The sequence below is a fragment of the Syzygium oleosum genome, unplaced genomic scaffold (genome assembly GCF_021117445.2).
Source record: "Syzygium oleosum isolate NSW1041296 unplaced genomic scaffold, Sole_v2.1 Sole_v2.02, whole genome shotgun sequence".
NCBI lineage: Eukaryota > Viridiplantae > Streptophyta > Magnoliopsida > Myrtales > Myrtaceae > Syzygium > Syzygium oleosum.
The window spans coordinates 3,398,149-3,423,543 of record NW_026607486.1 but is presented as its reverse complement, the minus strand read 5'-3'; the positions used below and the strand labels follow the sequence as shown (position 1 = coordinate 3,423,543).

The window sequence follows — 25,395 nt, the reverse complement described above, 5'->3', positions numbered from 1 at the left end:
TTTTACCGACTTCAATTAAGTTTTCAATTTTCAAATTGAGAAAGTTACGATCACAACTTGCTCGTACTTAATTTCATAGACGACACGAAAATAGAAGTTAAAGTTGATGAAGCAAGATAAAAACCCTCCACACAGGGCCTTTGTTACCTTAGATCAATGAATATGTTTCCAGATGAACACTAAATCAACCACGGTAGCACTAACAAATATGAGATTGATTGATTGATTGAACTATTTCCTGTTTCCTAACAGCTTCGTGCTGATCCTCTGCGCTGTAAAGGCTTCGGCGCTCGCATACTTGATCAAGTCATCTGAGTACTCACAACTGATATCATCCTTGAACCATGCCATCTTCAACGGTCTCATGACATCCACTTCGCCTTCTAGTACGGCTCACGCCATGGCTTCCAAATTGCACTCGCTGAGATCTTTTCCCTTGCAAGCCCTATCCTCCATTGCCAATTTTCTTAGCTCCACTATCTGTGGTATCAAAAACCCAAAGTCTCTCTCGAGCTTCTCTGCCATTTTGTTGATCCTAAGCCCCACGACTCTTGTGCCTCCATAGAGGAAGTCTTTGAGGACCTTTGGGATTGGTCATCCATGGGAAAATAGCCCGAAGAGAAGGCAATGATTGCCAACACATAGCTGTAGCAGCCGATAAGGGCTATTTTCTTTGTTTGAATATGCAATAGCATGGGGGATACATGTGACTAAGGTTTATTACCGCGATACTATAAAGAAACACAAGACTTAGCGCAAACAGGACTGGCACACAAGATATTAAGTTGATTTCCTAACTTGAATATTGATTCACGTCAACTCTTGTCAAGTGGCTCTAACGGGTTGGGTAAGTCCCACGCACAGTCCAATTGGATTGAGGCATAACTAGAACTGAATGCACGAATGAACTCGGTCAATAGAACAATGACTTGATATTAAGCAAGCCCTTTCTGAATTACTCTCTGAAAAGAAGCTGTAAGCTTCCAGCACTCCCCCCCTCCCTACATGATGCATTGGATCAATGCCAGTAGAAAGGTCGCAAGACAATTATGGCTTCGCCAGGAGCAGCATAATAATATGAATATCGGTGTTAGAACAAAAGGCTATACTCTGAACATAGAGCTCCATCATGACAAAGTATAAATAATACCTGTAGCTTCCTCAAGCCACGTGCTTGTTCGTGATTCTGGCATCTTAGATGATTCTCCTGTAGCTTCTTCTCCCCCTGTAGTGCACGGTTAACTCGGCTAGATGTGACCACACATCTGAAGAGAGATCACCAAGAAAATGAACCACCATCAAACTGCACCTTTCATTCAAAATCAGCACCCTTTCTACTTTATCAGTCAACTTCCCTTTCTCTAAGGCAGTAAAGTAGTAGACACCGTGGAAACAATTGAAGACTTATAGCTGTATACAGGTCAGAGAACCTGCAAATAAAAAGAAAGGCCACATCACACATTAGATGGTCAAAATGTGGATTACATGTCACCAATTATAATAATCCTTCCAGTAAGAGGTCGACGAGGTATCATGCACAGCAGACATCAACAGATGCCCTTCATTATCTAGCAAAATAAAGGAGAGAAATCCTCCCTGAGAGAGCTAGTGTCATCCTGTTCTGCATTAGCCGCTCTTCGCTAAAAACATTCATATGCCAGAGATTCGTATGTCCTCTCACATCCTTTATAAACTTGATTGGCTTAAATATGCATGGCGTTGAGAAAGAGAGAGAGATATTGCCAGAGTCCTCTTTACCTTGCTTTCCTTTAACATCTCATTAACCATGGATTTTGCCAGAAATGGCTTTACAAACAAGTTTCACTCTGTTCTTTGTTCCCAAGTTACCAAAACAAAAAAAAAAAAACAAAGAAGAAAAAGAAATGCAACCAATAGTTACGTCCTCCGAAATAAGCCCAGATTCCACAGATCCATCAACTGTCGTCATCATGTCTTAAGTCCTACACAGATGCAGTGCATATTTTGCTATAACTGCAACTCCTACATTTGTTTTCTCATTTTTTCATCCTGTCTATGATATTGCCTAAGCAATGGAAAAGCATTCATTGCTAACCACAAAAAATTCATTAATGAATAGTATACCATTACGAAAGAATACACAAAGCTTGTAAAGAAAAGATCAGCATCAGAAATTAAAGCCCTATATTACTGACACCAGAGCAACATTGTAGGATGAGATCTGCAACCTACGGTTTATGAACAAAGAAGAAAATAATGCTCACCTAAAGTGACAGCCCAACATCTTAATCAAACAGAGCACTGCTGTCAAACTGAATATGTCTTAATGCCTGAATCAAACAATATCAGGGGTCATAACTCGTAGCAAAAAGCTCCTTAGTCCTTCTGCATCGCTTCAATCGCATAATGGCTCTTTAACCAATAGGTTCATTTTCTCTTGAAGAAATTCCAGCACATCCTCTCTTCCTTCTTTTATGAGCAATTGCCTTACCCTCCCAAAGGTCATACGTGATGGGCGAATCCCTTTCTCCATCATCTCCTCCAATAAGACACAAGCCCTAGGTGAATTACCCTTCTCGCATAAGCCATTTATCAGCGCTGAGTAAGTGTGCATGCTTGGTATGAATCGCTTCGAGTTCATATACTTCCACACCTTAAGAGCTATCTCCAGCTCATCCCTCTGACAGAACATCTTTATCATCATTGTATATGTATCTGCATCAGGCTCACAGACCTTGATCAGTTTCCGGAAGAAGCTGTAAGCTTCATCGGTTTCCCCACTATTAATCAAATTTGTTAAAATAATATTGCAGGTCCTTGAGTTGGGATTAACTCGCCTGCTCTCCATCTCACTCAAGACCCTTTTCACGTTTTTAAATTTGTTAACTTTGCAAAAGGCGCTAATCAGGGAATTGTATGCTACTACGTCAGCCTCAATTCCATTCCTTTCCATTTCTAGGAATGTCTCCACAGCATCTTCAATCCGATTTTCTATCCCGTAGGTGTGTACAAGAACGCTATAAATGAAAGATGTTGGCCGACAGGCAGTGGAATCCATTTCCTTGACAATTCCAACAGCCTCATCGACTCTCCCGGCCTTGCAAAGTATGTCGACCATAATTCCGTACGTCACTATATCAGGGTCGCAACCTGCGCTAACCATTTCACGGAAGGTCTCCCTTGCCTTGGGCAGATTTGGAGCCTTCCCCCATCCTTCTAGCAATATACTGTACGTCTTTGAGTCTGGAACATATTGCTGTTTCATACTATCAAAGATCTCTTGAGCCTTCCTCACATTCTTGGCCTTACACAAAGCACTTAGGAGACCATTGAATGCGGCTAGATTTGGGGGCATGTCATACTTTTCCATGACGTTAAATGTATATAACGCCTCATCCACCTTCTGGACCCTAGCATACTTCCGCATGATGATGCAAAACGTCTCGACATTCAACATGCTCTTGTTCCTCATGGCATTCACAACATCCCACACGATTTGGTACTGCCTGATCTTGGCCAGAGACTCGATCATGATATGGTAAGCCCTGACACTGTGCGCGTAATTTCTTTGCTTCCCAGCCCATTCAAAGAATCTATAAGCCAGCATACCTGCATTTTCGAGTCTCTTAAGGACATCCTCCACTATATCCGGGGACACCCTGACGCCACTCTGGTCAAGGGCAGTATCGAGGGCCAATGCCGGTGTGGACATCATGATTTTACTTATCTTTCTCAATGATTCTGAAACTTCTCTAACTGATTCACTCGAACTGTACATTCTTCCCCATACTTTCCATCTTAAAGAACACCCAATGTCGATTCTCAGCATGTTATCGGCCAAACTGAGAATTCACAATCCACCTAAGCCAATCAGTCAAATCAGTCTCAACTGCACGTCGGAGAGCAGCCTCAGAATTCAGTCCTGCAGCAGTAATGTTCAAACCATTCAAACAAACAATGCCGGTTCGGCTTACCCAACATCTGCCGGAGCAATTCGACGGCTCGATTCATCCCAAACTAAACGACTCTCGCCAAAACAACTCCGCCGGCACGACTCGCTAGACCGAAATTTCACCTCGCGCCTTCCACAGCTCGATTCGTCCCGACCAAAGGACACTCTAACCAAACTAGTTCCAACATCACACCATCCTACAAGGCTGCTATCGCCAGCGGCAATCCACCGCGTCTCTCAAAATCCATTCCCGAAAAGACTTGTCGTTTTCGGGGTCACCCAAACTACACATCGCATCGAGCCCATCTGACTCGGCAACGTTCGGGTCACGATCAGCACATGGACGAAAATCAGTACGATGCAATGGCAGAGCAAACGAACCGTATAATGATAGAGCTTTCACAAGTCGACTGACGATGTGAAGATGGAGATGAAGCTCGATCCCACTCCAGAAGAAATGATCTTCTTCGTCGTCCGTCGTTGATCTTTCTGACGATGGAGTCCATTCACGGCCATTCCATCGAAACGCGATGCCCTGATCCTTCCAACTGGGCCGAAAGAACACGTCGACGGGAAAATGGGTTTTGGGCTTGATGAGCTTCGGCCCAATTATCCCTTTGTTTCTTTTTTTTTTTGGAAATACACATAAAATCCCTTTTGAGTTTGACTTTTAATTTGTTAAGCTAATGCGAAATGTGGTTAATTTGTTCAACATAGCCCTTGAATTTTTGTACATATTCAATTTAGTCCATGTAGTAGATAATTCATAGCGTGGGCTGAATCTAGGGATATAATAAATCAGGGATTAGATTGAACCTAGGGATATAATAATTCAGGGATTAGATTGAATCCAGAGATATAATAATTTAGGGACTAAGTTGAACATTTTCCAAAAGTTTAGAGATTAATTGAACAAATAAAAAGGTTTGGGATCAATTGAATAAATTGGGATTAATACCACGAAAAACTTTAAACTGCCAAACTAATTTTTTGACCACTAAAAACCCAAAACTGTTACATTTGCGACGAATTAACCCTAAACTAAAAACACTAAACTAGTATACTTATGGCAAATTTATCCTCCGTTAATTTTCATTAAATTAGATTGATACCACAACTTATGACAAACGGAAGGTACAACCCAAATTATATCATGTGTCATCCAAGTTAGCAATTTGACACATCCAAGTTAGCAATTTGACAGTAAAATTTAGCGGAAATTAATTAAAGGTAAATTTATTATAAGTATACCAGTTTGGGGTTTTTTGGTAAATTTATCATAGTTATACCAGTTTGGAGCTTTTTGTGATATTAACGTAATAAATTAAAAAGTTCAGAAATTATATTAAAAAAATTAAAAGCTCATGGATCAATTTATATATCGAGTTAAAGTTTAGAAATTTGATTGAACAAATTAAAAGTTCAAGCATTATATTTCACCGCGTGGCAAAATTAGAGGACCAATTATGCAAATTACGCCCTGTTTTTTCGCGGGTGACGGAACACAACTACGCACGACGAGGCCATTTTCGTCACCTCGACGACCTCAACGATGGAGCCGCCGGAGTGCCCCGTATGCCTCGCCGCGTACGACGGCGACGACGCGGTCCCTCGCGTGCTCGCGTGCGGCCACAGCGCGTGCGAGACCTGCCTCGCGCGCCTCCCTCGACCTTTCCCCCACGCCGTCCGGTGCCCCGCGTGCACCCAGCTCGTCAAGTTCCCGCCTCAGGGCCCCGCCTCTCTCCCCAAGAACATCGACCTCCTCCGTCTCTGCAACCCCGAACCCGACCGCGCCGGCCGCGACCGATCCCGCCGAGAATCGCCGGACGATGATCGTCGGGTCAACCGGGAGCTGTTCGTCGGCAAGACGTGGTCCGACCAGTTCTACGCCGCGTGGAAAGAGTGGATAGTCCCGAGCGACGCTGTCTCGGTCGAAGAAGATCGCGGGGGCGATCGGCGTGGCTTTTGTTACAAGTTGGTAGGGAGAATTGGTTATGTTGATTCTGGTTTGTTGTCCATGCGGTGTCGCGAGAAGCAGGAAATTAGTCTTGTTCCGATGGTTTCGTTGTCGAATTGGAGCGAGGACAGTTCGGGGTTCAGGTTCGATTATGTTGCGAGGGTTTTGACTTGTTTGAGTAGTATTGGGGAGGAAGCATTGGATGAATTAGCTTTAATTTTGAGAGCATCCTTGAGAAGACGGTGTAGAGTGTGTCAAGTTTATGGCTTGTGGGGTAATCTTAAGGATGAAGTTCTGTATTTAGTATGTGAGAGGCTCAACGGACAGGTTTTACGGGATTTTGGTGAGTTGCTGCAGTTTGATGGTGTCGATGGAAACAACGCGAGTAACGATTGGGTGTCTGGTTTTGCAATCACGGGTATGGAGATATGTGAGGGGGTAATCAGCTTGCACAACGAAGGGCTTATAGCTGGCTGTTTGGGTATTTCATGTATGAAGATAGATGAATTTGGACATGCGTGTATTGATTTGAATGAGGTCTTGGTGATGGAAAGGAAAGTCGCTGGAGTTGCTGGTGAGTATGTTTCTGATGGAAAAAGAATTGATAACAAAGAGTTGCATAAGATCTTCCGCGAGTTACTGGAGAATGATGCTCTCTTGAGCCCTGAGGTACTGTTTGAGCTATTGAGGAGATGGGATGCTAAATTAGATGATTCCGGCAGCTCGTATTTGATCGGGTATGGATCAGATGTCTGGGTATTGGGATGTATGCTCGTTAGGCTTCTTATGGGTGCTGCATTCCCTGGAGAGACCTGGAACGTGAGAGAAGAAGATGATTCAGATTTTTCAGTTTTGTACATTAATTGGTTGGAAAACATTGGTTCTTTTTTGGAGAAAAAAGTGACCTCGCATTTTGTGTCGTTGAGGCTGGTGCTCCTTGAATGTTTGAACTTGGATCCACAAACCCGACCGCTTATAACTGATGTGAGAAAATGCATTAGGGAACTGATTGTGGGATATCAATTTTGCAATGGGGGTATTGAGGAGAAGGTAGTTAGAGAAGATCCTGAGTTTCATTGCTTGATTTTAGGGAAATTATGTCGGATGGCATGGAAAAGTTCAGATACACGGAGAAAAGAGTTGCATGGGAGCGAGCATGCTTGTGGAGCAGAGAATCGAACTGGTAAGGTTGGAGTGGATAAAGAGTTAGCTGATGGTTTCTCTGAGCAAAGTGTTAAATGCATAAATATGCGGGGTCATCTTGACTGTATTACTGGTTTCGCCGTCGGAGGTATGGGGGCCATTCTTCACACTTGTGTTGCTGAAATCTTTATATCGATTCTCATTTTTAATGTTCTTCATCAATGTGTTTACTTGATCTATGTTCTTTCTGCACGGTGCCACTGTCCTCTAAAGGCATTGAATCAATTGACTTCAAATTCCTTCCAGTATCGAGAAGTATCCTTTTCAATTATTTGCTTTTCTTTTTTTAATGAAGCACTTTGCCAATTTAGCTTTCTTGTTCATGGCATTGTGTTGCTCTCGAGTGTACTGGGCTTTCTCTCATGTTGTAGATGCATCATTTCAGTGAGAGTAGTGCTTGAAGCTAACTTGTGCTTAACTTTGTATACTTACATCAGAACAGGCTTTGATTGAGTGATGTTGACATAGACATAGGACAGTTTCGCATGGTGACCTGCTCTGATAACATTTCTGTATGCATAAGAAATACATGACCTGCAAATTTTCTCTTGACCCATTTCTTTTTCAGTTCTCCAAATGGTTTCTAGGTTAGTTTTGTAGTTGTTGCTTCAAACTACTTCTGGCTTTGGAATGGGGTACAAAGTTGGAATATTAAGGTTCTGATTCTTAGTTTATTGACTAAGCTTATTGAGCTCAGATGCTTAGGTTATTTAGCAAGCTCATTGAGTTCCAGCTAGTTTGATACTATAACTTCATTCTAAAGTTTGTTTTTTATCTTGTAGGAGGATTTCTCTTTAGCTCCTCTTTTGATAAAACGGTCCAGGTGTGGTCTTTGCGGGTATGCATACTAAGCACAATAGATCACTGAATCTATCAACTCACGTCTTTGATTCCCAATGTTCTGCTTTTAGAGTTAAAAGTTTGAATATATTATCGATAATTGTCTGAGGCTCTATAGACTTACTAATTTCCATTATATTACCTCATGATTATTGACTTCAATCTGATTTTGGGGGCATCCCATGACTCTAAGTGAAAAGCAATTCTGACTACATGGTCTAAGCTGATGTTTGAAAGAAACTTGTGTGAGTGATTTAGGGAAAAAATTTGAAAAGATCACATATCATGTAATTTGAGGGCATTGTAGCTGTTGAAAGTATTCAACAGAACCCCAGTTACAGTAATGATTTACCTCTTAAAATAACTTGACAAGTCTTTTAATCTAGTGAGTTGATCTTTTGAAGGCAAAACTTGGGAGAGTTTAGTTGCCATTGAGTCCCTAAGCTTAAGTTCTAAGGCAACTTTTGGAATTTGAGAGAGTTCTCCATTTTGGGTCAGAGAATACGAGAGAGCTGTTTTCATGACTATATGGAATACTTGAAAATACAATGCTTTTTATGTAATACCTTGAATAAGATTATGATCGCCATCAATGTGAAAGCCTGGCCTAGTCTGTTGGGATCGATGAATGGATGAACCCAACAGGTGCCATAACTTTCAAGCTCACATAGAGTTTCAGGAAGCCACAGTCAAAAAGCATAGTGCCCTGATCTTCATACGGAGAGCTAATACAAGCCTCTTTTTTCCTTTTGTCTTGTAATTCTTATTCTTTATCAATGCTTCCCTTTATTAAGTTCCCTTTCTTTTTCCTTTTTTCCATCTTTTTCCAGGATTTCTCTCATGTACACTCATTTAGGGGTCATGAACACAAGATCATGGCTGTAATCTATGCTGATGGGGAACAACAATTATGTGTCAGTGCTGATAGTGGAAGTGGTATATGTGTCTGGAAAATACATGCCCCTATAATGGAAGAGCCACTCAAAAAATGGTATGAGCAAAAGGATTGGCGGTACAGTGGTATACATGCATTGGCCTACTCAAGGAATGGGTACCTCTATACTGGAAGTGGAGACAAATTGATTAAAGCATGGTCATTGCAGGTGGGCATTTGTGCTCCTAGCTTTATGGATGCTGCTGTTTGCTTATTTCAACGGGGGATACAATTTTCACAATCTTTGAGTTTCTTTTTTAACAGGATTGCACCCTTTCATGCAGCATGGATGGTCATAAATCTGTAGTTTCCACATTGGTTGCATTCAATGGGGTCCTTTACAGTGGCAGTTGGGATGGAACTGTCAGATTATGGTGCCTTGGTGATCATAGTCCCCTGGCAGTATTGGGGGAAGACATACCTGGAAATATGTCACCAGTCCTGTCTATTACAGGGGAGAGGCATTTTCTGGTTGCAGTTCATGAAAATGGAAGTATAAAGGTATTATCATCTTTCAGTCTTTCTTAATCTTTTCGGGGCTTTCTATCATTTGTATTGGGTCTTTGTACATGATAGACTTGAAAGACAGCTTTCTAATCATAACATGGGTCGATGACTATATGTTGTCTTAAACCAAAATAATAGTGAGAATATTTAGTTCTTGACCTTACTTGGTGATATTTCCTACTGAGTCTCATGCTGAGAATGGTTATTGGGCAACTCGTGGTGCTGTACCGATGCATTTGATGAATTGTACTCTGTCTGAAGATTTTTGGTTTTCTTTAGTTTTCAGAAAGATTGATTATAAAAGCACTGTTGAGATTTTCTGGAGAAGGGAAATAGGAATTGTTAAACTTTGTTCTCCATGAACTCACTGGAAAAACTGTTCATTCGTAGATTCTTGGAAATGGTAGTCTTTTGGATTCTGCCGCTTACAAGGGAGGGGACTAGCTAGCTGGCATCTTTCATATGGAGTGCCATTTCTAATGGGATGAAAACTTGCCATGGATGTCCTAATCACTGAAAACTGATTTGGCTCCGTTCTGTTTTGTAGGTCTGGAAAAATGATGTGTACATAAAATCTGCAAAAGTGCATAATAGTGCTATTTTTGCAGTAAGCTTAGAAGGCAAATGGCTGATAACTGGAGGCCGGGAAAAAACCATCAATATACAGGTAAAGTAGCAGTCATTGGCTTCTTGGTGTATGTTTTTTCTCAAATAGAAATATATGCTATGGTTAATTTGCACTTATCACTATCGGTGAGTTATTATTGGCCCAATTCCTTTTAAAAGCACCGACTTTAACTTGAGTCTCAACTCTGATCGGAACTTTTTTTTTCCTAGTTAAAAAGCAACAACTTTGGTTCCGGTTCCCATTTTGGCCCGAATTTATTTTGTCTCGTAAAAAAACACCAACTTTAGCAGGTATCCAATTCCAACTCCAACTTCTTTTCGTCTCATAAAAAAGTACCAACTTTCGGTTGGTACCTAAATCTGGCCCTATCTAGTTTTCGCTGAGTACACGTCAAATCTTTAATATCGTCATTGGACAGAAACTCGACGGGGGCTAGATTTGGAAGCCAATCGAAAGTTTGTGCTTTTTTATAAGACAAAAAAATGTTAGGGCCACTATTGAGATCCGACCTAAAGTTGGTGTTTTTATATGAGACAACAAAATTTAAGCTAGAATTGCGACACAAGCTAAAGTTGATGCTTATTTTATGAAACAAAAAAAAGCTTGGGCTTGAGTTGTGACCTGAACTAAAGTCGGTGTTTTTAAAGGGAATTGAGCCGTTATTATTGTTCTCTGCTGAGAATATTTTCTTTTTCTTGCATCTTATCTGCATAACAATTTGCAGGAATTATCAGGTGATGAGCTTCAGGTAGACATTAGACCGGTTGGTTCAATACCTTGTAGTTCTGTCGTGACAGCTCTCTTAAGCTGGCAGGGAAAAATTTTTGTTGGATGTGCCGATAGGTCAGCAAAGGTACCCTTCCGATTTACGGATTCTCTTCTCATGTTATTAAGAACCAAGATCGTGGGCTTCCTGTATTGCTCTTGCCAGCTTCATGTCATACTATGATTTGCATGATTGGGTTGAATATTTTTCTCTGATTCCAGCAAAAACGAAAAAGAAAAATGGGACATATCTATTTGCATGGCGCCATACTTTTTGAGTTAATTTTATGGAGCAAATGCATGCCTTTGGCCATTTGGTTGTTCTATTATTTTTTACGCATATTTCTTTACCATCCTAGAAGGTCATACCTGTTCAATCAATAATTGTGCTGGTTTGCAATGCTTGTAAAATCTTTGCATGTAAAACCTATTTGAGTTCTTGTCCTAATTTTCCCAATCTCTCTCGTGTTGTTACATTATCCTGCAAGAGGAAGATTTTGTAGCACTCAAAAGAAAAAATAGTGAACTGTGAGTACGTAGGCTACATATTTTTTACCGAGTCATCCACTCGAGCAATCTGTTTCCTAGACCAGATTCAGATATGTCAACTGTATCATCCTCTATATTTCTTTTTTTCCCAAGCAACCTGGGAAAACATAGAAACTCCACCATGTTGATCTATATAGTTTAGGCTAGAGCTTCCTTTAGAACAAAAACATTGTCTGCCACCTCAAAAGTTCTGATTAATCTTTGTATAACTCTCTTCGACTTCTCCAAACATAGTCAAAATCTATCTCAATGCATCATTTTGTTAGTGTACTTTCTACGGATGATTAGCTGATCTAAGTGATCGTATTCCAATATGCAGGTTTATTATTCCGGAAAGTGATTATCTTCTATCTCAACGCATCATTTTGTTCATGTGTACTTTCTACGGATGATTAGCTGATCTAAGTGATCGTATTCCAATATGCAGGTTTATTATTCTGGAAAGTGAATATCTTAGCCAGTGAGTTATTCTCGGAAGAGATTGTTAAGTTTCTGACAATAGGGATAAACCTTTTCACCTGAAGGGGCTTCCTCAGTTTGGTGTTGCGTCTTGACTTTGGAGCAACAAATCTTCATTGTATATTGAGTTGAATATCTGATTCTATGTATATAATAGCCACTGAGATCCCTAGTAAATACAAAGGGTAGCTGGATCTATTTGTCATAGGTGGTTTCTTTCAACTGCTTGGAGAGTCGAAGGCGACAGGGTTGATGCAAGCAGTTGCTCGTATCTAAAGAAGCTATTTCTGTATGACATGTATATAGCACAAATTACCTCAGATGAAGACGATGTGGGAAGTAAATGCTTAATGTCAATACGCTGATAAAGAATACAATAAAAGGAAAAGTTATTTTTTACCTTTTTTCCTTCAATTCTTACCCGGCTTAAGGCACAACGTTAGTTATTTTACCAGGTTTGCTTGTTTACATTTCTTGGTTTGCAGTGTCTGCGTGTGAATGGATTTTTATTAGACATGTTGATTCGAATAGGTATAGTCGGTACAACCAGCTTCTCAGTTTGTATGATGAAAATGTAATGGTGCACATCATGTTTCCCTGATCAGGCACTAATGTTCTCTTTCAGAAATTTTGACAGTCACAGATCATGGATGTTTCTCTATGTCTGCGAATCATACTCCTGACCATCTTCCATTGGTTGCAGCAAGTCTAGCAGCAGTATCCAATACACAGGACCGATATTACAGTGTCATATGACCTCATGTACCATTTACAGGGGAAGGCTAGTGCGTTTTGTCAAATAGATAACTTACAGGCACACAACCAAATACCTGGTTTTTCGCCCGATGTGGCCCGACCTCACCGGCCTAAAATTGTTATGCGATATTCTCTGAAGACGGAGCCAGAGATTAAAGTTACGCATGTTGATATGGTTTATCCCCTTCTTTGATTAGGTCTACTTCGGAGGTTTCTAATCCACGTTGGGGAAACCGCTTCCTTTTAATTTTGTTTGGATTAGTCTTCGGCCCGTGACATTATTAAAACCATTAGTAATTGCGAAACAATCGAATAAGTGTTGGTAACTTGCTCGAATAAAAGTTCATAGAGTAAAAACTAGTAGGTAACTTAACTCATGAAAAGTCGGTAAATAACCTTAATCAAAGTTAGATAATTTCTTCTAAGAGTTTAGTAAGTAGATTCGAATAAGAGTTGATAATTTTCTATAAAAATCAGGTAACTTTAACATATCGGTAAGTTACGTGAATAAAGTTTCTGAAATATTGAAATGGTTTGCTGTAATTTAAAACAATCCAACAAAAGTTGGTGCTTTCCTAAAAGTTATAGTAACTTACTAACGTGTTATGGTGTAAATAATTTGTTAGGTCATAATTTTGTTACTAATTAGTTCTGTCAGTTACCAAAAGCTTTTCACATGTTACCATGACAGACGATTTTTGCCCTACAGAACAGTAGAATAGGATTTCTATGTGTAGAATTGATGAAGGATAGCTGCTGCTTAACTCTTTAAATTAACAGAAGATTAGATTAAAATCAGATACTAATTAATCATCAGATGTCCAGATAGACTAGCCTCTTTGGTTTTTCTCTGGTGTGGTTTGCATTTTGCAGTGGCAGAGAAAACACAAAAAGCTTAGCAGAGGACAAAGACATGCAGGTGCAGGTGCAGGTGCTGAAGCTCCTCCATTTTGCTTCGCTTTCACAGACTCCGGCATCAGTTCCCAACTCCAGAACGAAGCTGAACTTGGCATGAATTAGCTCTCTCTCTCTCTCTGCCCCCATCACATGGCAACTGCGCCTGCTCTTGTTCAGCCCCACGCCGTCAACTGGAAGCCACCTCCGCCTCAGCACTACCCACTTCGTTTCTTGAAACCCACATCGTCTTTCCCGTGTCCGACGTCTCCTTCCCGCTCGCTTCCTTCGTCGTACAGTCTCCGGCGGCGTCGCTTGACTCGGGCCTCCGCGGTCGCGTCCGTGAAGGTTTTGAATTTTGTCGCCCGGCGCCTGTTTTGCCATTGCACGCCACCTGCTCGATGGTATGCCTGTGTTGAAGGGTTGCTCATGTTTTTCGTTTTCTTCGTTTCCTGTTAGGAGAACAATGGACGCGTCGCTAGGGCGTGGAGGGATTTCGCGAGCTTGAACTACTGGGTCGTGCGGGATTATTATCGACTTGTGGACGCGGTCAGTTCTCTCGAGCCGCAGATGCAGAGGCTCACTGATGATCAGGTTGGTAGAGTTTGAGTTCCTTTTATTGAGCCTATGTGCTATGCGTTTCAGTCTAGGTAACTAGGTACTGTGTTTTGCAAATGTCCTCGTCGTGTGCTTGATAGTTGGCTGCGAAGACATTGGAATTTAGACGAAGGCTGGGGCAGGGCGAAACACTTGCTGATATTCAAAGTGGTGGGAGCTTTGCTATTCATTTTATGGGTTTTAAGTTTTCTGTCTATGTATTTTCAACCCTTTCATTCTGCTTTGGTTATCTTACTCACAGAGGCATTTGCCGTGGTACGCGAAGCTGCCAAGAGAAAGCTTGGAATGCGCCACTTTGATGTACAGGTTTGTCTCTTGCCCATCTTTTTTGCTTCCGTCTCTTTGTAAGCCATCACATGATTCCAATATGTTATCCTAGATTATTGGTGGTGCTGTGCTTCATGACGGATCCATTGCTGAGATGAAAACAGGGGAAGGAAAAACATTGGTTTCTACTCTGGCTGCATATCTTAATGCTCTGACTGGTGAAGGTGTACATGGTATGTTAATGTATCCTATATTGCCATCCAACTGCATGCAGCCAATAAGTCATCGCTCTTCAACGGTAATCTTTCGAATAGAAGGAAATTGGTAGCTTCACGGTACTTTATAATTGTTCCTGCAAACTACATACTTAAAGAAAAGTTGTAATAGTGATAGCTCTTTTGCATCTCTAACTTGCTCAACAACTTAAGAAGCTTACTGTCAAAATGTCCCTTGATAGCATATTGAAGGAAGTCACGTTCCTTCCATCTTTTCCTCCAACAAAATACTATTCAAAACTGCCATCTTCCTATGCTATTTCTGATTCATCTTTTGGAACAGAAGATATTGTTGAAATTGAATGTGTTTGACATAGTATCCTCAAGCAGAAAGAAATGTATTCATGTTTGACACAGTGCATATTGTATATATTTTACATATATCATCAGTTTGTCATATCACCTCAAAATACTTGTCACTGACTTATCTGTCCACACCTCTATCAATATTCAGAGTTAATCTTTCTGTTGCTTGCGCAGGAGGAAATTTAACCTTTGTTATACATGATTAATCGGTCATTTCACTATCAATTTCGTGATGTTATTTTCCTTTCCCTTGACAGTGGTAACGGTGAATGATTATCTAGCTCAACGTGATGCTGAGTGGATGGGGCGTGTTCATCGCTTCTTGGGCCTCTCAGTGGGTTTAATTCAGGTTACTTATTAACAAAGCTCTTTGTAAATAGTCATCTGTTATTCTCGCAGCGTCAGATACTGTGTTCAAAAATCCAATTAGGATAGAAAAGGGGCTCAATCAGAATTTGATTTGATTTTGTGTTCAGTTGCGAAAATTTTACCATAGGTTGTGTGGGAAGATGCGAAAAATGCTACAAAAATGGATACTTCAATCTTCAACTTGCTCATCTTCTGTCTTTTAATGCACTTGAATGTACAGAAGGGAATGAAATCAGCGGAGAGGAGACGCAACTACCAATGTGATATAACCTACACTAATAATTCTGTTGGTGATCTCTTTCCCTTGGCAGTTTACTTTGAATTTTGTTGTTTATATTTGCAGATTTGAATTTATTGATCGGCAATCTATTCACTGTGACTTAAAGTAGGGTGCTTTTTCTTTGTCATCCTTGCATTTACGCACATGTGAACTTGCAAGATCTGTGTTTTAGAACAGTCGATACCCTTATAGCTCCCTTGGATGCTAGAGTTATCCGAATGTTCTGCTTGAGCAATTTCATAAACTGTCACCACCCTTTTGATGACATGTACTCTTGGTTGCTTATGTTTAATTCAAATAATGTTTTCAGGAACTTGGCTTTGATTATTTGAGGGATAATCTAGCAGGCAATAGCGAGCACCTTGTTATGAGATGGTAAACTCACAATGCTACTTGAAGTATGTGCTCCAATCTGATTATCCTGATTAGATATTGTTTTGTGTAGGCCAAAGCCATTTCATTTTGCGATAGTTGACGAAGTTGATTCTGTTCTTATCGATGAAGGAAGAAATCCTTTGTTAATTAGTGGTGAGGTAATGTCTGCTAAATTTTCATGTGCCTGCCTTTCAAGTGTCAAGTTGGAATTATCTTACAAGCATGTCCCGTAATTGAGACCAAATGAACCATGAAACAGACTGATATTTGCAATTTGATGTTCAATAAAATAATCTAGTTTCTTGTGTACTTCAGGCTAGTGAAGATGCTGCACGCTATCCCGTCGCTGCAAAGGTGGCTGACTTGCTCGTGCAGGGGGTTGTAAGTTCTTTTCCATTTCATTTATTCAAAGGCATGAAGAATTTCGTCAGGTATATTGGATAGACTGATAGATCTATGAATTATTATTGACAGCACTACAAAGTGGAGCTTAAAGATAACTCTGTAGAGTTGACTGAGGAAGGGATAGAGCTTGCGGAGTTCGCTCTTGAGACAAATGACTTATGGGATGAAAAGGATCCCTGGGCTAGGTTAAAAATTTGACTCTTTTGTTTTAACTATGTACTTTTTAAAAAAAAGGTCCATGATTAAAGTGTCATTTTGTAGTTTGATTAGGAGGGTTTTTGATGTTGCTTTCTCCAATGACTTCTGTGGAACTTTCCTTTAAAAATTTTTGCTCAAGTTCTATCTAGTTCAGCTTCCTTCATCAACTCTTATTTCCTTCAATATAGCTCTTAATTTTATATGAGTACAGTAAATCCTTCCATATAGAGGTTACACTGTTGCATGTATGTATCAGGAGCAAATGTTTTTGGCTCATTTTGTCTTCTTTCTAATATCTTCTATGTTCCTATAGATTTGTGATGAATGCTTTAAAGGCCAAAGAATTCTACCGACGGGATGTCCAATACATAGTTAGAAATGGAAAGGCTTTAATTATCAATGAGGTACATGGAAACACTGTTGTATGTCAATGGTTGGCCATTGGCTCATCTTTTCCTTCCTTCTTAATTTACGTAGTTTTCATATTTTGGCATCATTGACATATCTTTCTGAAAAGAAGTATATTTATTTGGAGAGCATGTGGTCATTGAAGCACTAATCACTCATACAAGAAAGCAAAAAAAATGAGTCTCCTCTGGTTCAGGATGCTTGTTTAGTGATCCATACTTCTATCTTTTCGTTTTCTGCTTGTCAAGAAAGTAAAAGAAAAAAGTATATTGCGTTTTTCAGTATCTTGCTTCAGTTGCAAGGTTATTTGGCATGATGTAATGTGTGAACAGTATATATGGTTTTATTTATCTGGAAGGAAAAAGTAGCTTTGATGCTCTGCTGATCTATATTGCAGCTGACAGGGAGAGTTGAAGAGAAGAGGAGATGGTCTGAAGGCATACACCAGGCAGTAGAAGCGAAAGAAGGCTTGAAGATTCAGGTTCATCTTTGTCAGTTCGCTCATACTTTAATGTTCATGACATTCATATTCATTTATGAAATCAATTGGATTCAACAAATGTTAGGCTGATTCAGTTGTTGTGGCACAAATCACGTACCAATCCTTGTTTAAGCTCTATCCTAAGCTTTCTGGAATGACTGGAACTGCAAAAACTGAAGTATGGATGTCCTATTTCTGAACCTCTCTAGCATTTCCTGCTTTAGTTTAACTTTCTTATAATACTCACTACTCACATCAAATGTCACTGCAGGAGAAAGAATTCCTGAAAATGTTCCACGTGCCAGTCGTTGAAGTACCGACAAATCTACCAAATATCCGCAAAGATTTACCCATCCAAGCTTTTGCTGTAGGAGAACAACTGTGATCTACATTTTTATTCATTCTCTTATATCCAGCAATCATAACTCTTTCTGCTTATTCCTTTGGTTCTACTTATAGACTGCTCGTGGAAAGTGGCAATTTGTTCGTGAAGAAGTTGAGTACATGTTTAGACATGGACGCCCTGTTTTGGTGGGCACGACCAGGTGAACAGCTTCAGTTTTTCTCCTTAGTTGGCAGAAATCTGACCACCAAAACTGTGTTTTAGTTTCTTTGCTATGAATGGAGGGCCTAACACTTATGCACACCTCATAACAATATCACTGTCCCAACCACATTCAAATGATTCTGCTTAGTATCCTCATTTGTAGGGCTCAAAGAAGAGGGCCCTAATATGTGAAGTCAAGAACTTGGTGAGGAGCACCCTGATTAGGGAAAAATGGAAAGACACTGATGATGGACCCTCTCAAAGAACATTTGGGAGAAGACGTGGTTGAAAAACTTAATTTACTAGGTCTAACCTAGACAATAACTGAATCGCATGCAACACACGCACATATGGACACAGATATGTAGAGAGAGTAGGTTCATGTTCCATATGAGTTGTGTTCTTGGATAGAATGGCAGTTGCTTGCATCATGTGATAATCAATAGAGTAGAATAGAACTTAAAAATATTCACCTCATGGCAGTCGTTCAGAGTGTTTATTGGGTGAATATTGTGATACAACCGAGGTGTTGGACATTGAGTGGTGCTTCAGATAAGATTTTTTTGCTGGATATAGCTTCCTGGAACTGGAATTTATGAAAAAACAAACCTATGTGGAGCCATGTGGGTTGGGCTCTAAAAGAGTATTCTGTGGGACAATTGAGGGTTATGTTAAATTCTTTGAAGAGCGAGGATGGACCTTTGACTTATATCATTTATTGCGTGTCCATAGCTGGTCCTCACGTAAGTTTCTCAGGGTGCTGAATCTTGATGTGATATTTCAATCGCATGCATATCTTATTTAATTTCTCATGTAATTTGCAGGTATTTTCTCATTATATTTTTATGAATGAGTATCCAGAATTTAAACCAATCAATGACAGCATTATCTTCTCAATGCAGTGTAAAGAACTCCGAGCATTTGTCTGATCTGCTGAAGGAATGGAAGATTCCTCACAATGTCTTGAATGCCCGACCTAAGGTCAATCCATATACGTTCTTCAAAGTGTTAGCTAGATGAGGTCTTGTAGAGTACCCGTATTTTTTGTTCAACGTTATGTTTTGTTTCATCAGTATGCTGCAAGGGAGGCAGAGATCGTTGCTCAAGCTGGGAGAAAGTATGCTGTTACAATTTCTACAAATATGGCTGGGAGGGGCACGGACATAATCCTTGGAGGAAATCCAAAAGTATGTGATGCTTTAATCATTAGTTTTATTAGTTTTAGTTTTGCGTGACTTGTCCTAGGAAAGTCTGAATCTTATCTCATCTCTAAATGGCATTTGATCAATTTCTCTGGCATCTGCATGTGTCATAGCATTGTTTCTTCTGATCTTCTTGGGTCAGTACTAAAGGTAGTATCCACTTTTCTCTTGAAATTCAAGATGTTAGCAAAAGAAATAGTAGAAGACAGTTTACTCTCATTTCTCACCCAAGAAGTACCAGAATTGGAGGCTGACAGAGAAATGCTTCCAGAAAAGGTACGAACTTTAAGTTGCTACGGAAAATGGATTGATTTGACTGGTAGTTATAAATTCAATACAGCCAGTTGGACATTTGTTTATGGTTTCAATTAATTTATTTTGTAGGTTCTTTCAAAAATAAAGGTGGGACCGTCGTCGTTAGCTCTGCTAGCAAAGACAGCATTAATGGGTTTGTGACCCTTCTCTGATAGTTGTCATTAGTGCCATTTTCATTGTCACATAAATGGTACATTAGTACACTACACGAGCACTTGCTTAAATGCATATTTTGCTAACATGTGCAAGTTTCAAATGCAAACAACCAGCCAAATATGTTCGCAAGAGTGAGGGCAAATACTGGACATTAAAGGAGGCCAGATCTATTATCTCAGAATCAGTTGAAATAAGTCAATCAACTGATATAAAGGAATTACAGAGGCTTGTCAATGAGCAGGCTGAGATGTACCCACTGGGTCCTACCATAGCAATAGCTTATCTGGAAGTTTTAAAGGAATGTGAAGTACACTGTTTCAATGAAGGAGCTGAAGTTAAAAGGCTTGGGGGGCTTCATGTAATTGGAACATCCTTGCATGAGTCTCGCAGAATAGACAACCAGGCAAGTTTTGATCTTACAAGTATTTCCTGGAATCAGCTACCTGATGCTCAATAATCTACCAAAATAAGTTGTCGCCCAGTTTAGATGCATTCCATGCTCAATGACAAGTCATATTTGCTCATGTGCATTTCCAGCTTAAAAACTCTTGTGCTCCCCTTGTTATTTGGGTCGCACAATGTTTTGTATAAATTTGTTCGACATGTTCTGGTATCTTTTCGACTCTTGCTCTTTAGCAATTAATTAACTAGTAAATAAGTTGAGTGCCTTCCTTTTTTGCAATGTCTTTTGACTATTTTCTGAGTGTTGCCTTATTTCTCGTTTAGATACCTCAGTTTTTTCTTTTTTAATTATTATGTTTTGATTTGAATTGAGAGGACAAAGGGAATCTCTAAGTTTTAGGCGTTACCTGTTCATCAATCATTCTTAAGCTCTGTGTGCTTTCTTCTATTGCTATGCCTTGCCACAGTTCTTTACACTTTTTGCCATATGGAATTCAGGTTGTTATTTTTTGCATTGGATGCATTGTCTGTCTTTTCTATTGTTCTACTGGTCACTGAAAATTACGATCTTAACATGTTTCATGTCCATTTCCTATCTTGATTTGTCCCCTCTTTTGCTGGAGTAGCTTCGTGGCAGAGCAGGAAGGCAGGGGGATCTGGGATCAACGCGATTTATGGTCAGGTAGATTGCTGCATGATAATATGTGACCCAGCCATAAGCTTAGCTAATGTGAATTCATCTAAGGGAGAAATTTTGTTTTTGTTAATTGTTTGTGAATAAGAATCCTGGGGACCTTTTCTTAGTCATGACATCATTTTTGTTTGTGTCAGCATGTGAGAGCTTTCAGCTTGAAGGCCTCTTTTGTAGTTTTTTTGAGGAATACTGATGGCGCTTTTATGTTTTGTCCTATAAACCAATGACATTTGATCCCTCGTATGTTTTTGGTCAAGAAAAATGAAAACTATGAAATGCTTTTGAATCCCATAAATGTCTAATTATCAGGTGATTCTTTGAGTTCTTTTCATCCATCCTGTTTCTGGATTAATCAATTTTCTCCTTTGGGATTAGGGTCAGTAGGTCCATGACGACACGTGGGATTCTTTTAATTCTCGAAGAAGTTGTCCTTAGCCAGAAAAATTGCATTGGGCCAACGTGACAGAGAGTTACACAGCTTCTGGATGTGCTGAGAAAATCTTCCACTTTCTTCTGTTTTAGCAAGATGAAATTGCTTTATGTCAAGCAGATAAAAAGCCATTGTACATTCGACCAAAAGAAAAAGAAGCCATTATACAAGATGACAAAGTAACCAAAGAAAAAATGTGCTGGCTGCAAATATTCTAATGCAGCCAGGCCCTGGAACTGAACTTAGCTTATTGTGTATGTAAAGGTATATCTTGTTTAGTTAAAAATCTGATTCTGTGCTCATAATTAGTTGATAACTCAAATAGCGGATTACCTACGTACTTTTGTGTTGCTTTTCATTCTTTGACTTGAAATCATGTTTTCAGATTTTCCTCAAATTTGGATTGAAGAAATTTGCTGCTATGAGTCACATTAAATTTACTAAAGCAGGATTCCTGTCTTAAGCCATCTGGTGCTCCTTTTTGCAACAGCTTGCAGGATGAGATGTTTCAAAAGTTCAATTTTGACACAGAGTGGGCCGTTAGACTAATATCAAAAATTACAAACGATGAGGACATACCCATTGAAGGTGATGCAATTGTAAAACAGGTCCTGCTCTGTCGTTTCCTTCGCAAACTTCTTTATCCACTGTGAAGTACTTTTCCATTTTCCCTCATTTTCTCCCTTTTTTCACTTGAAGTATTTGCTTTTAGCTCTTAGCACTGCAAATAAATGCAGAGAAGTACTTCTTCGGCATAAGAAAGAGCCTGGTCGAATTTGATGAAGTATTAGAGGTGCGTGTCATACATAGACTGCTTGACTGGGCCTTGTTAAGATTTGGTCCAGCATACTGCAATCATCTTTCTGCCGCTGAACTGCACGTGCTGCACAAAATCTGCAGTTTTTTTTACACAACTCTTTTGAAGTTCTTGTCAATATTTGACAATTTTATAGCTCCAGGATTTTTCCTCCGTGTCTAAGGAAACTAGAGAAGTGCATGTCATTTTCAACTAAAAGAACAAAATTTTCATATTAATAAGGAGCAAGAAATCCCTAATATGATGAATTTTTTATTTTAGGTGCAAAGAAAGCATGTGTATGATCTTCGGCAACTGATGCTAATGGGTGATAGCGAAAGTTGCTCCCAGCACATATACCAGTCAGTGCCTCTACCTTTCAGTAATGTCATTTATGTGCTGCTATAAAATTCCATCATTGATATCTGTAGAAGAAATGGCATCCTTATGTTCCATGGGCACTTTACCATTGTTGATTTTGCGGGCACTTTACCTTTGTTGCTTTTGCAGGCATTTATATATGGTTTTTCATAGCAGGAAAAATATTCAGCTTACATCATTTTCTCGCACAAAGCTGTATCAAGGATCCTTATGCATCATAGCTGAGTACATATGTATGTGTTAATGTGAAATATGTGGAGAAAGACATTTTTGGTAATGATATGAATGTTGCACATGAAATGTTCGTTGGCCTTATGGTACTTGACTTGTTGTTTTTCTAGTTGAAGCTGAACTTACAGTACTCTGTAGCAGATAAAACATGTCTAGCTTTCATGATGTGGTTCTTATGTTTAAGAATCCGCATGATTAAGGAGTATCAAGCATTTTTCATCCCCAAAACCAACACCTTCTTGCATATCTCATCATGACCAAGACGAGGACACTAATTTTAGCTCCATATGACTACACTTCTAATAGCGTCTGAAAAGATGTTTCTTGCAGGTACATGCAAGCGGCGGTTGATGAAATAGTAGTAGCAAATGTTAATCCAGCAAAGGTATTTGCAATTTATAATAGAATTTGCTATTACATTGGCCATTTTTGTCTCTTTCATAATTTTATTCATTTTCTTTTAACAGCATCCAAGCACCTGGAGCTTGAATAAGCTGTTGGAAGAGTTTTCTTCCATTTCTGGGAAGTTGTCGGATGGTGAGGTCCTCGCTGATGATTCTTCATTTTGATTTGCCCTGGCCGGCTTCTGTCATAGTCTATTGATAGTTAAACTTGCAGGCTCATTTGCAGGAATCACTGCAGAGGCTTTACTAAACTCACTTTCTCATCTTGATGACATAAACTCTGTAGATATTAACAACTTTAACCTTCCAAACTTGCCAAAACCTCCAAATACTTTTAGAGGAATCCGCATGAAGAGTGCTTCATTGAAACGTTGGCTTGTCATATGCTCTGATGATATGGCCAAGTGAGTATAACCTTTGTATCAACTCCGTGGAGTGGATTGTTATTTCTTGGTAATGTTTGGCAGAAGAATATACAATTTATGCAATGCATTTATATAATGCAGGAATGGGAGGTATCGGTCTGCCATTAGTTTACTTAGGAAGTACCTTGGAGATCTCTTGATCGCTTCATACTTGGATGCCATACAAGAATTGGGATATGATTATGCTTATGTGAAGGAAATTGAGGTAAAATTTTAATAGCTCTAGTTGCTATTATGATTGCACTGAGGATACTTGGTCCATAGATTACTTTTTAAAGACATTGATTTCAAGACAATGTGTCTACTTAGCAGAGAAATACGTGACTTTGAAATTCCATCTTGAAACTTTCGTTTTCGAGAAAAGGAGTTTGGATTGATTTTTGAAGCACCTAATGAATTGTGGAAAGCGTTCGAGTAAGGAAAATAATGAAAAATTTGAGGTTTCTGTGATTAAAGATGCAGAGTCAGGAAATCCAATAACTTGTAAATGATGAGATATTCAGATAGCTGGCAAAATATAGGTGACAGATGATTTCCGGTTGGATTCAAGTTTATCATGGTGGTGCATTGTTTTGAGTTGTTGTATAGAGAAAAAAACATCATCTTCTTTCTACAGGTATATAGCGTGGATGGATTACACAATTAAAAAACAAATTTTCTTGGTGCATCGTTCTTTTTTTTCTATAGCTAAATCCCAGATAGGTCAGGTTTTAGTTTTAACTTGCTAGCAGGGTAAACTAATGGCGAATTACCTCAGTTCATAATTCATATTTCTTGTTGCTAAACGTACTTGAACAAATGTAAATGATGAGATCTTATAAACAGAGAGCAGTTCTTGTGAAGACCCTAGATTGCTTCTGGAGGGACCATCTTGTCAACATGAACCGGCTCAGTTCTGCGGTACTTCGGTTTCTTCTCCCGGTTTCTTCTCTTTGGCTTTTGACCGATCACCTCACTTATAAGTGCATCTTGTCAGGTAAATGTGCGAAGTTTCGGGCATAGGAATCCTCTTGAAGAATACAAAATCGATGGTTGCAGGTTCTTCATCTCAATGCTCAGTGCCACAAGAAGGCTTACAGTCGAATCACTGACTCGTTACTGGTCATCACCATTGGAGACAGAGGAAATATACATCTCATAACACCTAAAGAAATTTCTGTTCAGAGGTATTTTTCTTGTCTGTTACCTACAGTCTTTCATTTTCATCCAGAGTATAGCACTATGTGCACTTTCAAAGATTATTCCCTTTGGTGATCTTTGACAGGGTTGATAACTTCTGTCGTTTATCTTCTTCATTTATTTTCTTGTGTCATTAAGTTTGCCGTCTCGATTATTCTTGATCTCTCTGGATTGGTAGTCTTAAGTTGTTGCAACATAAAGGCTTTTGGCTTTCAGGAATGTTTACTCCAAATCAATGACCAATTGCTGTTCTGGAGATGTTGCTCTCGGATGGCGTTAGTATGTTTTTTAAGGAATACCGTCATTCCCTGCAAAGTTTCTGGTTTTCAAAGTGAATGACATCCAGACTAATGTTAATCTATACATGTGCCCAAGGAACTTGCAGCAATATCTGGGTATAGAAGTTAAAATTCTCTCTTGAACAATAATAACAAGTTTTTGCAATTTTGTTAAGATATCTATTTGCTGCTGGCACGACTGACATTGGAGTATGATGGCTTGCAGTATGGTTTTTGCTCGAGTCTTGATTGGATATTCGAGATGTGGGAGTGCACAGACAATTCTTCCGAAGAGTATATAGCAGCTGTAGGGCACAGATATTGTTTTTTCGCTACACATACAATTCAAAATGCATACTAAAACTAATCTAATGCATCACCTCGAGTGACTGAAATAGGAATGCACAATTTCTCCTTTTTTGGGGGGCTGAGATGGGGGTTCAACTGTATTATGACGGAATCCTGATATACTCAGAGTGAGAGAGAGAGAGAGAGACCGAGAATACAAATTTGCGATAGCTTTTGTATATTCGTGTGAGTTGTAAGTATG

The 25,395-nt window shown here is 39.5% G+C and overlaps 2 protein-coding genes across 6 annotated transcripts; one reads left to right on the top strand and one right to left on the bottom strand.

Moving 5' to 3' along the window:
- Positions 1-909: 909 nt before the first annotated feature.
- Positions 910-4,468, bottom strand: LOC115693605 (pentatricopeptide repeat-containing protein At1g77360, mitochondrial). 2 transcript variants are annotated; one of them, XM_030620620.2, is made up of 3 exons: positions 4,335-4,468; positions 2,244-4,237; positions 910-1,430 (listed from the first exon to the last, which is right to left on the bottom strand). In XM_030620620.2, the coding sequence occupies exon 2, from the start codon at positions 3,806-3,808 to the stop codon at positions 2,375-2,377; it is 1,434 nt and encodes a 477-aa protein (XP_030476480.1). In that variant the 5' UTR covers positions 3,809-4,237; positions 4,335-4,468; the 3' UTR covers positions 910-1,430; positions 2,244-2,374. The 2 variants fall into 2 exon arrangements, with proteins under 2 accessions (XP_030476480.1, XP_056164315.1); XM_056308340.1 differs by having other exon boundaries at positions 910-1,432; positions 2,247-4,466.
- Positions 4,469-5,414: 946 nt separating this feature from the next.
- Positions 5,415-25,347, top strand: LOC115693602 (protein translocase subunit SECA2, chloroplastic). Of its 4 annotated transcripts, XM_056305128.1 has the most exons (38): positions 5,415-7,179; positions 7,874-7,929; positions 8,762-9,034; positions 9,130-9,366; positions 9,920-10,039; positions 10,725-10,853; positions 13,883-14,017; positions 14,122-14,191; positions 14,283-14,347; positions 14,421-14,541; positions 15,147-15,238; positions 15,479-15,544; positions 15,849-15,913; positions 15,984-16,071; positions 16,229-16,294; positions 16,388-16,503; positions 16,830-16,920; positions 17,322-17,405; positions 17,491-17,583; positions 17,677-17,772; positions 17,865-17,950; positions 18,855-18,933; positions 19,026-19,139; positions 19,335-19,430; positions 19,539-19,602; positions 19,739-20,028; positions 20,654-20,709; positions 21,642-21,759; positions 21,864-21,944; positions 22,230-22,309; positions 22,890-22,944; positions 23,027-23,096; positions 23,178-23,367; positions 23,470-23,593; positions 24,214-24,288; positions 24,365-24,554; positions 24,784-24,962; positions 25,057-25,335. In XM_056305128.1, the coding sequence occupies exons 1-36, from the start codon at positions 5,484-5,486 to the stop codon at positions 24,527-24,529; spliced, it is 5,502 nt and encodes a 1,833-aa protein (XP_056161103.1). In that variant the 5' UTR covers positions 5,415-5,483; the 3' UTR covers positions 24,530-24,554; positions 24,784-24,962; positions 25,057-25,335. The 4 variants fall into 4 exon arrangements, with proteins under 4 accessions (XP_056161103.1, XP_056161097.1, XP_030476472.1 ...); XM_056305122.1 differs by lacking the exons at positions 5,415-7,179; positions 7,874-7,929; positions 8,762-9,034; ... (1 more) ...; positions 9,920-10,039; positions 10,725-10,853 and adding an exon at positions 13,366-13,771 and having other exon boundaries at positions 23,190-23,367; positions 25,057-25,347; XM_030620612.2 differs by lacking the exons at positions 5,415-7,179; positions 7,874-7,929; positions 8,762-9,034; ... (1 more) ...; positions 9,920-10,039; positions 10,725-10,853 and adding an exon at positions 13,366-13,771 and having other exon boundaries at positions 25,072-25,347.
- Positions 25,348-25,395: the final 48 nt, after the last annotated feature.

Excerpts from the sequence above, each read along its gene's own strand:
- LOC115693605 (XM_030620620.2), bottom strand. The coding sequence starts at position 3,808 with ATGCTGAGAATCGACATTGGGTGTTCTTTAAGATGGAAAGTATGGGGA.
- LOC115693602 (XM_056305128.1), top strand. The coding sequence starts at position 5,484 with ATGGAGCCGCCGGAGTGCCCCGTATGCCTCGCCGCGTACGACGGCGAC. Across the intron at positions 20,029-20,653 it reads CTCGCAGAATAGACAACCAG|CTTCGTGGCAGAGCAGGAAG; the intron begins GCAAGTTTTGAT and ends TTGCTGGAGTAG. Across the intron at positions 24,289-24,364 it reads TGAACCGGCTCAGTTCTGCG|GTAAATGTGCGAAGTTTCGG; the intron begins GTACTTCGGTTT and ends GCATCTTGTCAG.